The sequence below is a fragment of the Zootoca vivipara genome, chromosome 1, assembly GCF_965207765.1.
Source record: "Zootoca vivipara chromosome 1, rZooViv2.hap1.1, whole genome shotgun sequence".
NCBI classification, from domain to species: domain Eukaryota; kingdom Metazoa; phylum Chordata; class Lepidosauria; order Squamata; family Lacertidae; genus Zootoca; species Zootoca vivipara.
In genome coordinates this window covers 17,620,325-17,634,100 of record NC_142582.1, presented here as the reverse complement: position 1 = coordinate 17,634,100, position 13,776 = coordinate 17,620,325, and the positions used below count along the sequence as shown (strand labels likewise).

At 47.8% G+C, this 13,776-nt stretch overlaps 1 protein-coding gene across 7 annotated transcripts in view; it reads right to left on the bottom strand.

The window, feature by feature from the left end:
• MYO3B (myosin IIIB) overlaps positions 1 to 13,776 on the bottom strand; it is a 270,696-nt gene that overhangs the window by 140,259 nt on the left and 116,661 nt on the right. For all 7 annotated transcript variants that reach the window (XR_015946782.1, XM_088656726.1, XM_060281215.2 and 4 more), the window contains 3 exons: positions 10,568 to 10,664; positions 2,501 to 2,617; positions 1,045 to 1,149 (listed from right to left, as the gene is read on the bottom strand). Coding sequence is in view for 6 of the 7 variants with exons in the window: in XM_088656726.1 (XP_088512852.1) it covers positions 1,045 to 1,149; positions 2,501 to 2,617; positions 10,568 to 10,664 (319 nt within the window). In the remaining variant the exon portion in view is untranslated. The remainder of the gene's footprint in view (positions 1 to 1,044; positions 1,150 to 2,500; positions 2,618 to 10,567; positions 10,665 to 13,776) is intronic.

The window sequence follows — 13,776 nt, the reverse complement described above, 5'->3', positions numbered from 1 at the left end:
TACCATGAAAATGAGTGATCACAGAGTTAATGACTCTCACTTTCTTTGACTTATAGCCACAAGAGTCTGGTACTTCCTAGTCTTCTCCCAAAGTCCAGCAACGCACATCTGACCTAAAGGGAGACATTAATTACTCCCTTGGCAGCATGCAAATTAATTATTACATGCCCTGGTGATTGAAACCCTGAGTCAGGTTAGAAGCCTGCCTACAACACAGTCTTAAACTAGGTAAATTAATTAAGTCATTCCCTTTCCTGAAAGAACTCAGGGAACTATAGTTCTTTTCATCCACCCTAGTCTACCTGTCTGACCCAGGTCTGCATCAATACACCCTTAAGTGTTATAAATTGTTTTTAACAAGCTGTGTCATAGGTGGGGGGGGGGATTCAGCAGCAGATAGCTTCTTGCCCCAATACAAGGAACATTAAACATAATCCCATGACTTGCTGTGCATGAATAATCTGACCTACAAAATGCTACTCGTAGGGATAATGAAGCTGAATTTAAAATCTCTTGATTTTGATTCCATATTTTTCCCCAACTGCAGCCTCTAGGATACACGTTTTCAATTTTGTATTTGTCGGGTTCATATTCAAAATCATAGGTTTACACTTAAAAGCCATGATGTCTGAAGTAGTGCCGGGACCTTCAGAGTTCTATTTTAGCCGCGTGAAACTTCAGAAAGCTCCACTCAGAAAGGATGACATAAACTAAAAATTCGACATGCTCTTGCATTGCGTAGACCAAGGGTTCCCAAACTGTGGCTCACGAGCTTTGTTCAGGTGGGCTGCAGTGTCTGTGAAGAAGACTTACCACCCGAATACAATAAAATACAATATAAAGAATAAAAGAAGCAATAAAAATACAATTAAAAATCACACAGAATCGGGGACAGTATATTGCAATTGCTACAACAGGCGGGGGTAAAATAATTAAGACCCTTCGCAATTTTCAAGAGGTCTGTGGGAGAAAGCAGGTGGGAACCACTGGTATAGACAACAGCATTATAAAAAAAATATTTATGCATTTAAAACGTTTTCCTACCTGGTCTTTGTTGAAAGTTATCATGCCTTGATAAGCAGCGTCTGCAGAGGCAAATATGTGGGGTGGGTTTGAGGAGCGCTTCACGCCGTGGTAAAGCTTGGAGAACTGAAGGAGGAAAGAGAGGTGTCAAAGCACAACATGTGTGTCATGTAATAAGAAGCCCCCCCCCCGCCAGTTAAAAAATAAATGAACAGAAACTCCCCACCCCACTCCCATGTGCTGCTTGCATTTTTCATGGGATCACCGAATCTGCTATATAAAGGTCAGGTTATTTGTCCATCTGGCCTAGTCAGGTGACCCATCACTTGATTCTTTTTAAAGTGGAGATGCCAAGATTGAAACTTCTGCATGCAACCCATGTGCTGTTCTAGTGAATTACAGTGTCTCAGTTTTAACATGACTCCTAACACTTCACAGTATAATGAAAACAAAGGGCCTGAGGGCCAACAGATTACAGTCGTATCTTGGTTCTTGAACGGAATCCGTTCTGGAAGTCCGGTCGACTTCCAAAAACGTTCAAAAACCAAAACAACAGGTTGGGTAGCCAAAAGTTGTAGTGGAAGCCAATTCTGCTTGTGTTGGATTTTTTGAATAGTCAAGTTACTTTAGAGCCGGTCTAATGTAAATACTGTCTGTTTAAGAGAAACAGGTGCCAGTGTTTCTGTTAATTGCTCACAGGCGTGGGCTCTGCTTCTTGTATATAAGGCTCTGCCAGGAAGCCTTCTGTATCTCTTAGTTAGATCTTTCAGTTTGATTCATCTCTAAGTAGATCACTCTCTGTTGTTCTCAGTTTAAGAGATTCCAAGTTGAATCTTAGTAAGAGAGACTCTCAGTTTAAGAGATTCCTTAGTTGAATCTTAGTATGAGAGTTGCTTAGTTATAAAGCTAGTTTGCTGTTAATTCTTGGGTAGTTTAATGGGAGTTATATGGGAGTTTGTGGGAGGTTTGGAATGGGTTGAAGGTTGGAATGTTGCTAAGAGAGAAAGCATTTATCTTTAGTTTAAAGTCTCTTTAGAGTCAGTTTGTATTTCAGTTAAAGAAACCCAACTGTTTATATTTCCCTACGCTCTTGGTGGTGTTTTCTTAGCCAGGTCAACTTCTGACTGCCTCTGCGTGAAGCATACTTTAAAGGGCCGCTGTAAAACTGGGATATATGATTTAGGTTAAGCAGGTTTCAATATCCAGTTTTCTCCAATATTATTCTTATCATATATATATTATTTCTCAATAGCTTGTTCAAGAATTCTTCCTGTCCAGATCTCTCCTATCCATTGCAGCCTCCCATGTCCTTGCACCCTGTCCCTTCAAACTGCTCTTGAGAAGTGAGGGAACATCTGGAAAGAGAATGGGACAAGGCACAGATGGGTGCAGCAGGGGAGAGGGGTGTGTCTTAACTTTCATGAGGAGTTCTTTCCACAAAGCCACCATCCTGGATACATTCCCAAAATTCTCTTACCTGTGGAGAATATATGCTGAGATTCTGGAAGGGGTTTAAGGCTATTAAGATATCTCCAACGTAAGTATAAATTTGTAAGTCTGCATAGCGCTTCTGCAACTGATGAATAATTGTCTCCTGAAAACATTGCAAGTTTTACAGTTAAGCAGTATTTTGCAGGCAGGAAACTCATCGTAAGTACATCAACTGCAAAAAGCAATAAGCAAAAATCTCGGATGTTATTTGTCACTTATGTCAAATATTGACTTTGCCGTATCAAACCATTTTTCCCAAGACTCATATCTCTCTCCAAGACAAATCTATAACTGTAGGCCACATTAAAAGCAATAAACCGATCTATTACATTTCAATCATTGTTTGGGTCAGAGAAATAAACTGTACTGGACCGGGAATAGAAAGAGACAACAAAAATATATTTAACTTCCTGATTTTTTTTTAAAAATCTACACAATAACATAACATTCAGCTAAATTACTTGCTATAAGCACAAAATGTACAATGATTTTGCTTACAATTGCAGCATTTTACCTAAGGCTCAAAGTGAAGCCCTTTTACGTGCAATTAATTTCAATTGCCCACTGAAATCAATTGCCACATAAAATGTGCTTAGCGCTGGCACGGCTGAGTCCCTGTTTTCTTCTCAACTAAAATAATAAAAATAGTAAAACTAGACAGAGCTAACAAATCTAATTTTCTACCTTTATGCATGTGTGCCAATTTTTATTAGATGCAGGACCCTTGACCACGCTTCGATAAAAGGATCACAAACTATGAGAATAAAGTCATCCCACAAAGTTTTATTGTATTAAAGCAAACAAATACTTCCCTCATATGAAAATACAGGTTCACGTTCCACATACGGTGGAACCTTGGTTTTCGAACGTAATCCATTCCGGAAGACCGTTTGACTTCTGAAACATTTGAAAACCAAGCGACAAAGGGCTTTCAGCAAATTAAATTGAGAAAACTGAAAAACACACAGCAGAAGCCGTTCGACTTCTGAAGTGTGTTTGAAAACGGAAGCATTTACTTCTGGGTTTTTGGCGTTCGGGTTCCGAAACATTCATCAATAGAGACATTCAAGAACCGAGGTTCAACTGTATATGCTGACGACACCTGGCCCTATTTCTGTTACATGTGTGTCAGGTGGGGCTGTGTAGGTTCTGAATCACTGCCTGGGAGCGGTGGGGAGGATAGAGACCAACAAACTGAAGCTGAACGCTGGCAAGACTTAGGCCCCATAGGTGGGTGGGTCCATGGTCTGGGAATTAGGCATTTCGCCTAATTTTGGAAGGGGTTACACCGCCTCTTAAAAAGCAGGTATACAGTCTGGCAGTCTTCTGGATCCATCATTTCCACTGGGGGCCCATGTGCAAGGGCAGATTATCCCTGGCGTAACGGGAGCAATTGTGCCAAGGCCCACGCCTACACGGGGCCCCAGAGATTTATTTATTTAACAGCAAGGCTCTAGTGCTTCTGGAAGGCAGATTGGGAATCAAAATGTGCAACCTGGCCAGGATTTTTATCTGGGGGCAAAAGGCAGCAGGGGAGTGGTGCATAGGAGCCAATTCCTAAGGGACGAAGTGACCTCATCCTCCACCAATAGCATATTTAGGGGGTTCCCCCCCCCCCCGTTTATGGGCATTGCCATTCAAATGGTGCATATGCATGTGATCAAATATGTGGGGTGGGGCTTACCTGCCATGCCTATTTTATTCAACTTGGCACCCCTGGAGTGGTAGTAGGGAAAGAAAGAAAGAAAGAAAGAGAAAGAAAGAAAGAAAGAAACATATGTGGGATGCAGCTGGTGATGTGGTCTAAACCACTGAGCCTCTTGGGCTTGCCGATCGGAAGGTCAGCGGTTCGAATCCCCGCGATGGGGTGAGCTCCCGTTGCTCTGTCCCAGCTCCTGCCAACCTAGCAGTTCGAAAGCACACCAGTGCAAGTAGATAAATAGGTACCACTGCGTCAGGAAGGAAAATGGCATTTCTGTATGCTCTGGCTTCCGTCACTGTTATGTACTGAGCTGAATCCTAGAACAATAGGATTCAGAATCAGCGGGAGCTACCCAATCCAACTCCAGGTGGAAGTGAATCCACAACCTGATTGGCCTGCTGGAGCAGCCAATCAGGCGGCTGGCAGAAGTGAATCTGCTACCTGATTGGCCTGTAGGAGCAGCCAATCAGGCTGCAGGCAGAAGTCAATCCACAATATAATTGGCCCACAGGTGTAGCCCTGAAGTAGCCAATCACGCAAGGCCCATTGTGTAAATAATGTATATAAGCAGATGGTTTTGGGAAAAGAGGATTCTTCTTCTCCTCTTCTCCTTGATGACTATGAGCTGAATAAAGAGCATGAAATTCACTCTCGACTCCGAATACATTTCACTGGCGACGAGGATGGGATCCTGCTGAGCTGACCGCCACCACGCACTGCACCGCAGCACTGCCACCTGCTGCACCGCTGCATCGCACCGTGCATCCAGCCTTCAGCTCCAGGACCCAAGGAACCCAGAATGGCAACCGACAGCAGCTTCTCACCATTCAAACCAGCATCAGGAGACTGGGAAGGGTACGCCGCCCGTTTCAACTTCCTCCTGCAAGCGAAAGAAGTCACCAACGATGCCATGAAGAGGGCGACATTCTTCAGCGTCTGTGGAGAGGAGACGTTTGAAATCGCCCGGGCTCTCCTTGCACCTAGAGATGTCGCTACCGTCTCTTACAAAACAATAATGGAACGGCTGAAGGAGCACTTCTCACCACAGCCCTCGGTGGTAGCTTGCCGAAATGCCTTCTACGCAAAGCGGCAAGCCCCGGGGGAAACCAAAACTGGGTTTGTGACCTCCCTCCGCCAAGCCGCCCGGCTATGCAACTTCTCAGAGTTGGAGAACATGCTTCGTGACCGCCTCGTCGGTGTCCTGAGGGACGAGATGTTGCAACGACGCCTCTACGCCAAAAAAGACCTCACGTTCCAGATTGCTCTGGAGGAAGCCCTGGCAACCGAAGCCGCCGAGAGGTCAACGCAAGAGGCACGACCGGCCCCGCCATCCCAACCGAGGGTCTACCACGAAGACCTCATCGACGAATCCGAATCTGACAGGGAGGAAGTACACTGAGTACAGCGGCGCACTCAAGCAGCACACACATCACAGCAGCCTCGACGAGAAGGAGGGAACTGTGCAAGCTGCGGGGAGAACCACGAGAGGAGGACCTGTCGTTTCCGCAACGCAGAGTGCAGGCAGTGCAGAAAATTGGGACACATCGCCCGGGTGTGTCGGGCTCGACTCACCCGTCGACAAGCATCAGATGACCGACCCAGGAGCCCCAGGTCACACGGCACCATGCACCAAGGCAACTCGACGGAGATCACGGACTACCAGGTATTCCAGTTGCCCCATCCCAGCACAGAGAAAATTTATATAGAGGTACAGATAGAGGGAGCCCCATGCCGCATGGAGCTGGACACGGGTTCAACTCTATCCATAATCTCGGCCCGAACATTAAGGGAACTGTGCCCTAATGGGGGTCCCAAACTAAGGCCGGCCCCATTCACCCTCCGGGACTTCCAGAAACGTAAGGTCCCTACAATGGGGGTGGGGACCTTCAGGGTGCAATATCGAGGGCGAAAGCAACAATTGGACTTGCTGGTAGTTAAGGGCCCCTACGTTAGCTTACTGGGACTGGCATGGTTTGGACCTCTGGGGCTAGCCGTTACCGGGGTGAACCGCACTAGCTTACAAGTGGACGTGGACGCCATATGCAAAGAGTTTCCAGGGGTTTTCGATGGGGCATTGGGACGATATACAGGACCCCCCATTGCCCTACAGCTAGACCCCGCTGTACGACCCATCAGGCACAAGGCCCGCCGGGTCCCGTTCGCCCTGAAACCCCGCATAGACGAGGAATTGGACCGGCTCGTGGAGCAAGGAGTGCTGGAGCCGGTGCCCAACGCCCCCTGGGAAACTCCAATTGTCACACCCGTCAAGCCTAACGGTTCAGTCCGCATCTGTGCAGACTACAAATGCACCATAAACAAGGCTCTCACGGCCCATGCATACCCAGTGCCAGTGGTCAGCCATGTCCTCGCCACCCTGGCTGGGTCAAAAATCTTTGGCAAACTGGACTTGGCCCAAGCGTATCAACAGTTGCCTGTGGACGAAGCCACAGCAGAGGCTCAGACGATTGTGACGCACAGAGGGGCATTCAGAGTAAAGCGGCTGCAATTTGGCGTTAGCGTGGCACCAGGCATATTCCAGAATCTAATGGACTCTCTCCTTAAAGGGATTCCTGGCGTCACCCCCTTCTTCGATGATGTACTGATCGCCGGGCCCACACCAGAGGAATTTGAGGACCGCCTCCGCTCCGTCCTGCACCGTTTCCAGACGGCGGGCCTCAAGGTGAAGCGGGAAAAGTGTTTACTGGGAGTGCCGCAGGTGGACTTTCTGGGATTTAAGGTGGACGCAGAAGGGGTCCATCCAACCGGTGACAAGGTACGGGCCATTTGTGAGGCCCCAGCGCCCAAGAGCAAGCCCGAACTTCAGTCATTCTTGGGACTATTGAACTTTTACCATGCCTTCCTTCCCCATAAGGCAGCGGTAGCGGAGCCCCTACACAGACTCCTAGATAAAAGGGCCCCTTGGGTGTGGGGCCAGCGACAAAGGGCCGCATTCCAGACAGTCAAGGACTTGCTCGTCTCGAACTCGGTCTTGGCACACTTCGACGAGAGGCTGCCAGTGGTGCTGGCATGCGACGCCTCTCCCTATGGCATCGGCGCTGTCCTGGGACACCAACTCCCGGATGGAAGAGAGGTGCCGGTGGCATACTTCTCCCAGACGCTTGCTGCAGCCGAACGAAACTACTCACAGATTGACAAGGAGGGTCTGGCAATCGTGAAGGGCGTAAAAAAATTCCATGATTTCTTGTACGGGCGGCCCTTTACCATAGTGACTGACCACAAGCCGTTGCTTGGCCTGTTTGCCCCCGAGAAGCAGACCCCCCAAGTGTTGTCTCCACGTGTCCTCAGGTGGTCAATTTTCCTTGCCGGCTACCAGTATGCACTAATCCACCGCCCTGGGAAGGCGATGGGCCACGCAGACGCCCTCAGCAGGCTACCACTACCAGAAACAGGCCCCGACCCAGCGCCTGCGCAAGAGGTTATGACCCTGGAGCTGCTTCCCGACCGACCCATTCAGGCACAAGAAGTTGCGCACCATTCCACAAAAGATAGGGTCATCTCCCGGGTCCTGGACTGGGTGTGGCGAGGATGGCCCAGCAGCAGCCCCGGGCCAGAATTCGCTGGCTACACAAACCGCAAACATGAACTGTCGGCCCACAAGGGGTGCCTGTTATGGGGAAGCAGGGTTGTTGTTCCCCAGCCCCTCCGCAAAAGGGTCCTCACAGCCCTACACGAGACACACCCAGGGGTAGTGAGGATGAAGGCCCTTGCCAGGAGTTATGTGTGGTGGCCGGGGATTGACAGAGAGATAGAGGCCTGGGTCCAACACTGCCAGACCTGCCAAGAATCCCGCCCAGATCCCCCAAGGGCCCCAGTCCAGCCTTGGGAGTCCGCCCGACATCCATGGTCACGCTTGCACGTGGACTTCACTGGCCCCTTCCAGGGAAAAACATTCTTCATAGTGGTGGATTCCTACACCAAATGGCTGGAGGTCGCACTGGTACCGTCCACTTCTACGGCGGCAGCCATCCGGGTACTACGTAAGCTTTTTGCAACCCACGGGCTCCCTGACACCCTCGTCTCGGACAATGGAACCGCATTCACGTCAGACGAGTTCCAGACCTTCACAGCACAGAACGCCATCCGCCACATCCGCTCAGCACCATTCCACCCTGCCACCAATGGCCAAGCGGAGCGCATGGTGCGGACCACCAAGGACAGCCTCCGCCGCATGACACAAGGGGACTGGGAATACCGCCTTGCCGCATTTCTTCTAGCACAGCACAGCACCCCAAGCACAACGACGGGCCGGAGCCCAGCTGAACTACTAATGGGCCGGCGCCTTGCAACTAGACTGGACCGACTTCACCCCGACAGAGCTCAGGATGAGGTAGAGGTGGGGAAAGGCAGGAACCCCCGGACATTTGTGGCCCAGGACGCAGTGTACGCAAAGAATTTTGGGGCAGGCCCAGCATGGGTACCCGCCACAGTCACCAAGGTGACCGGTCCCGTGTCGTACGAGGTACTAACGAAAGGGGGGCAATGTTGGCGCCGCCACTGCGACCAGCTACGGCGACGATTCCCAGGAGGAACCCGGGAGGAGAGCGGGACAGAGTGGTCCCAAGGGGACAGCAGGGCAGTGAGGCCTGTAGAGCGAGAGGGGTGGGCAGGGGAAGCAGAAGCAGTAGGCACAGAGGGGCGCCCCGAGGCTGGAAGGACACCGGAACCAGAGCCACAACCTAGTGGTTCAGTGGCGCCAGACCAGACAGCCTCGGCACAGCCAGCAGCCTCGGAACACGAGCCAGAACCAGAACCCCTGACCAAGGAACACCCCAGGCCACAACGCACACGGAGGCGGCCAGCAGACCTTTGGGACTACGAATGCAATTTCCCGGGCAGGACTGGAACTTAGAGGGGAGGGGTGTTATGTACTGAGCTGAATCCTAGAACAATAGGATTCAGAATCAGCGGGAGCTACCCAATCCAACTCCAGGTGGAAGTGAATCCACAACCTGATTGGCCTGCTGGAGCAGCCAATCAGGCGGCTGGCAGAAGTGAATCTGCTACCTGATTGGCCTGTAGGAGCAGCCAATCAGGCTGCAGGCAGAAGTCAATCCACAATATAATTGGCCCACAGGTGTAGCCCTGAAGTAGCCAATCACGCAAGGCCCATTGTGTAAATAATGTATATAAGCAGATGGTTTTGGGAAAAGAGGATTCTTCTTCTCCTCTTCTCCTTGATGACTATGAGCTGAATAAAGAGCATGAAATTCACTCTCGACTCCGAATACATTTCAGTCACAGTGTTCCATTGCACCAGAAGTGGTTTAGTCATGCTGGCCACGTGATCTGGAAAGCTGTCTGTGGACAAACGCCGGCTCCCTCAGCCTGAAAGTGAGATGAGCGCTGCAACCCCATAATCGCCTTTGACTGGATTTAACCTTCCAGGGGTCCTTTACCATACATACATACAAGCAAACTGGTGATTGCTTGCTTCATTGTGATCCGCTACTTCGGGCAAGACGAATGTGCACATAAATTAAGATCTAGCTGCCTGTTTATGCTACACTGCCCCAGCGCCCCACCTTGTGGTCTTCCTTGGAAAGGGTTGAAATGCTTAGCAGTGCTGTAGCTCAAGCACTCCTTGGCCATTTCGCTTGGGCCCAACAAATCACACAGTTCAAAGCCAGTTAGTGGGTTCCGTCTATCACACTCCAGCATCACCAATAAACTGCACCAGTACTGGGTCTATGCAAACAAAAGCCAGCTCCTTTTTCAACAGCTTTTGCTCAGTTTTATGAGACAAAGTAAACAGGCCGAAAGGGCAACAGGAAGTTGGAATATTTCAGGGCGGAGAAAGATGGAAGAAAATGGATCATTCAAGGAGTGGTGGTTAGATCTCTCTGCCTCTTTCCCTGTCCAATAAAATGCCATGCATTTGCATACGTGAAAGATCACCGGAGGTACAAGAAGCAAGTTTATGTAAGTGGAAAGCGATGTGCATGGTTTGACTAAAGTTGCTATGTTTATAATAGTGATATACTTTTAATGCATAATACTTTTCCAATGGAAAAGTAGTTCTGAAATATACACCCTCTCTAATCTTGATGTTTCGAGCTGAGCTTCTCATAGCAGCAAGCACAAATAATAATGTACCCTCCTGCCATCCATCATCTGCTTCTCCTGCATAACAGAACAATCTAAATGCTCAGAATATAAATGAACCCGTGATAGGAGATCATAATCATATGCCACAGTTTTCTCATTATGTCAGGACTATGAACAATTAACTTGGTGACATGGCGATATTGTTAGAAATATGAATAATGCCTTGAAGGCAAGAGCAAGCGGTAAGACCCAGTACTGAGAATTCATTAACTTGTCATACCTTACCTCATCCAGGACTTCAAGGTTTACCAGATCATCATCTGGAGAATATTTGTCAGACGCATCAACACGATATGGTCTTCGAGTGTGTATTCGCTCGTGCCTGTAAACAAGAGTATCTGTGTGAAATCGCCGTTCCCAAGTAGACATTTGGCCATAGGCTATGATAATTGAACTTGAGGTCGGCCTAACCCAGTGTTGGCGAACCTGTGACACGCGTGTCAGCACTGACACGCATAGCCATTTTCGGTGACACACGGGCGCATGCCGAGACCTCACTTCCGGCCGGCAGCAGAATGCCGCAGGCGACGCATCTCTGGGGGCCTTGTGGACTTCCGGCGAGGCAAGATGGCGGTTGGCACGGAGCCGCGGAGCTCCTGAAAGTGACCAGCGCTGCAGGAGCTGCTGGACGGGCTCCTGAGCCACCGAAACCGCCACTGCCCGGACACTGGGTGCCGGACCCCACCCTCACCCCGTGAACCTAACGGACAGCCTCGAGGCACTCCGGAGGCCGGAAGAGGAAAAAGGAAGCCGCGGCACAGGCCCAACCTGAGCCCACCTCCCCAACGGCAGACCTGTTGGAGGAAGGCCTGAGCCCAGAGTCCCACTGGGAAAGACCTCTGGGTTTTGCCTTATTTTTTCCCCTTTTAATTTTTTTTTAATTTTCTTAAAAAAACTTTAATAATTTTTTTCTCCCCCTTTCCCTTTTTTAAAAGGGGAAACAATTATACATTTTTGTTATTTAAACTATAAATATCACGAAATTGTGGGTTTTTTTTCTTGAAGTGACACACCACCCGAGTTATGCTCGGTTTTTTGGCGAATCTTGACACACCGGGCTCAAAAGGTTGTTCATCATTGGCCTAACCTAAAGACATACCAGCACTACAGACCTGAACATGCTTAAAAGCCATTCCCTCTCTTCAGGGGATGCAAATACTGTAATTGAAGGAGTAAATGACAGCAAATACTGTAAATGAAGGAAACAACTGATCTCTCCCCCTACAGGTGATATATAGCACTCAACAATCTACTATTACTAGGGTCTTTTGGAAGAAAATAAAACAACTAGATTGGTACAAATATAAATTTGTAGTGCAAATACACAAAAATACATGTTATACAAGAAAAAGTTTTATAAAAATCAATGCATCTACTGGGAACAACTGCACCACACACACACACACACACACACACACACACATACACACACACACGTGTGTGTTTTACCCAAGCAAATCAAACAACAATTTTAAAAAAGGAATAGTTAAGGTATGAAACTATAGACCGCATGCAATATCCGTCGCATGATAGTAAGTTCTTGTGCACAACATGTTTACTAACAAGTGTCCTTTCATCCCAACAAGTCATTTCTGGAGTTCACTATGTGTCTGTGGCATCCTTGCTGCTGTCATCGGGACACTCATGTCTTCTTAATAGCATGCATTAAATCTTTAAATCGTTATGGTGTGACCACCTGATAGATTATCCAAACGTTTGGAGTCTCCGTAAAATGAAATAAAATGAGATAAGGATACCGGTATGTTGCAGCAGTCCATCCTGAATCCATGAGATAAAATGGGCAAGAAGGTTGTGATCCTATGCATTCATCCTAGACAGAAAAGTCCTATTTAACTTAAGTGGGGCATAGAATCATAGAATTGTAGAGTTGGCGCTGTGGGTTAAACCACTGAGCCTAGGGCTTGCCGATCTGAAGGTCGGCGGTTCGAATCCCTGTGACGGGGTAAGCTCCCGTTGCTTGGTCCCAGCTCCTGCCAACCTAGCAGTTCGAAAGCACGTCAAAATGCAAGTAGATAAATAGGAACCGCTACAGCGGGAAGGTAAACGGCGTTTCCATGTGCTGCTCTGGTTTGCCAGAAGCGGCTTTGTCGTGCTGGCCACATGACCTGGAAGCTATACGCCGGCTCCCTCGGCCAATAATGCGAGATGAGCCCGCAACCCCAGAGTCGGTCATGACTGGACCTAATGGTCAGGGGTCCCTTTACCTTTACCTTTTTAAGAGTCCACGAGGGTCATCTAGCCCAACCCCCTGCAATGCAGGAATCTTTTTGCCTGGTGTGGGCGACTTGTCACCATTCTACACATTGGGCAAATGAGATTGTAGAATTGTGGGTCGTACCACTCTAGACAGCAGGTGTAATGCCATATTTTTAATGCCTGCTCCCACGTAAAAATTATCTGCACGTTGTAAAACCACACACCAGGGAGAAGTCTATCTAAAACTTTACCATTGCTATGCTACATGCAAGAAAAATCTTACAGGGAGGACTATTCAAATATTTCACTCCCACTTTGCAATCTGAAGTGGTACAGCCCAAAATTTTGCCGCCTAAGTCTACTTGCTACATGATTCTTACACCCAGAACAGTGCTCAGGGTGAGGAGAGTTGAATTCCACCCACTGCTTCTTAAATCAGCTCATATGACTCTAAACAACTCCACATACATCATGTGTTGTCCAAATTGCATTTCACAATTTCCCCTTCATCTCCTATACCATGAGCAATAATTGTATGGCATCCATGCTTTATTGATCAGAAATTGCAATTTGCCTTTCAACAAGGAGTGAAAGGGGAAAGAGTGGTTTTGCAAGTTGATGGGGCGTATTTTGCATTAACGGTTCTGCGGTTCTGTTTCAGTCATAGTCAAGGTTTATTTTTGACCACCTAAGTGCCTATTAGCATCCCATTTGTTTCAACGGGCTCATTTGAAGCATGATTACATGCATAAAAGGTGTCGGGGAGATTTAAAAACAACAACAACAAATCAATTAGAAAGATTTAAAAGCTTTTTGTTGGTGGACCCTAAACCTCCCTCAGAGATACTATGAAAAGCAAAGCAACAAGGTAAGAAGCTTAGCTAATTGGCATGATGCAACTACTTACTGGTGAGCACAATAATAATAAAAAAGATACGAATTCATTGCCAATATCTTTAAATAAACCCAGGCATTGTGTGGTCTATTGTCTTTGATGCTCATCAGTGTTGAACATTTACCATTCTGCAGGCTCTCGGCTGTGCACAGGTCAGTGTAATGTGTTTAGGTTCAATGCAAAAAATTTACAAAACTGAACCTGAGGTGGCAATTAATTATTATTATTATTATTATTATTATTATTATTATTCCAACAAAGATTAAAATACATTAAAATATCACAGATTTAAAAACTTCCCTAAACAGGGCTGCCTTTAGGT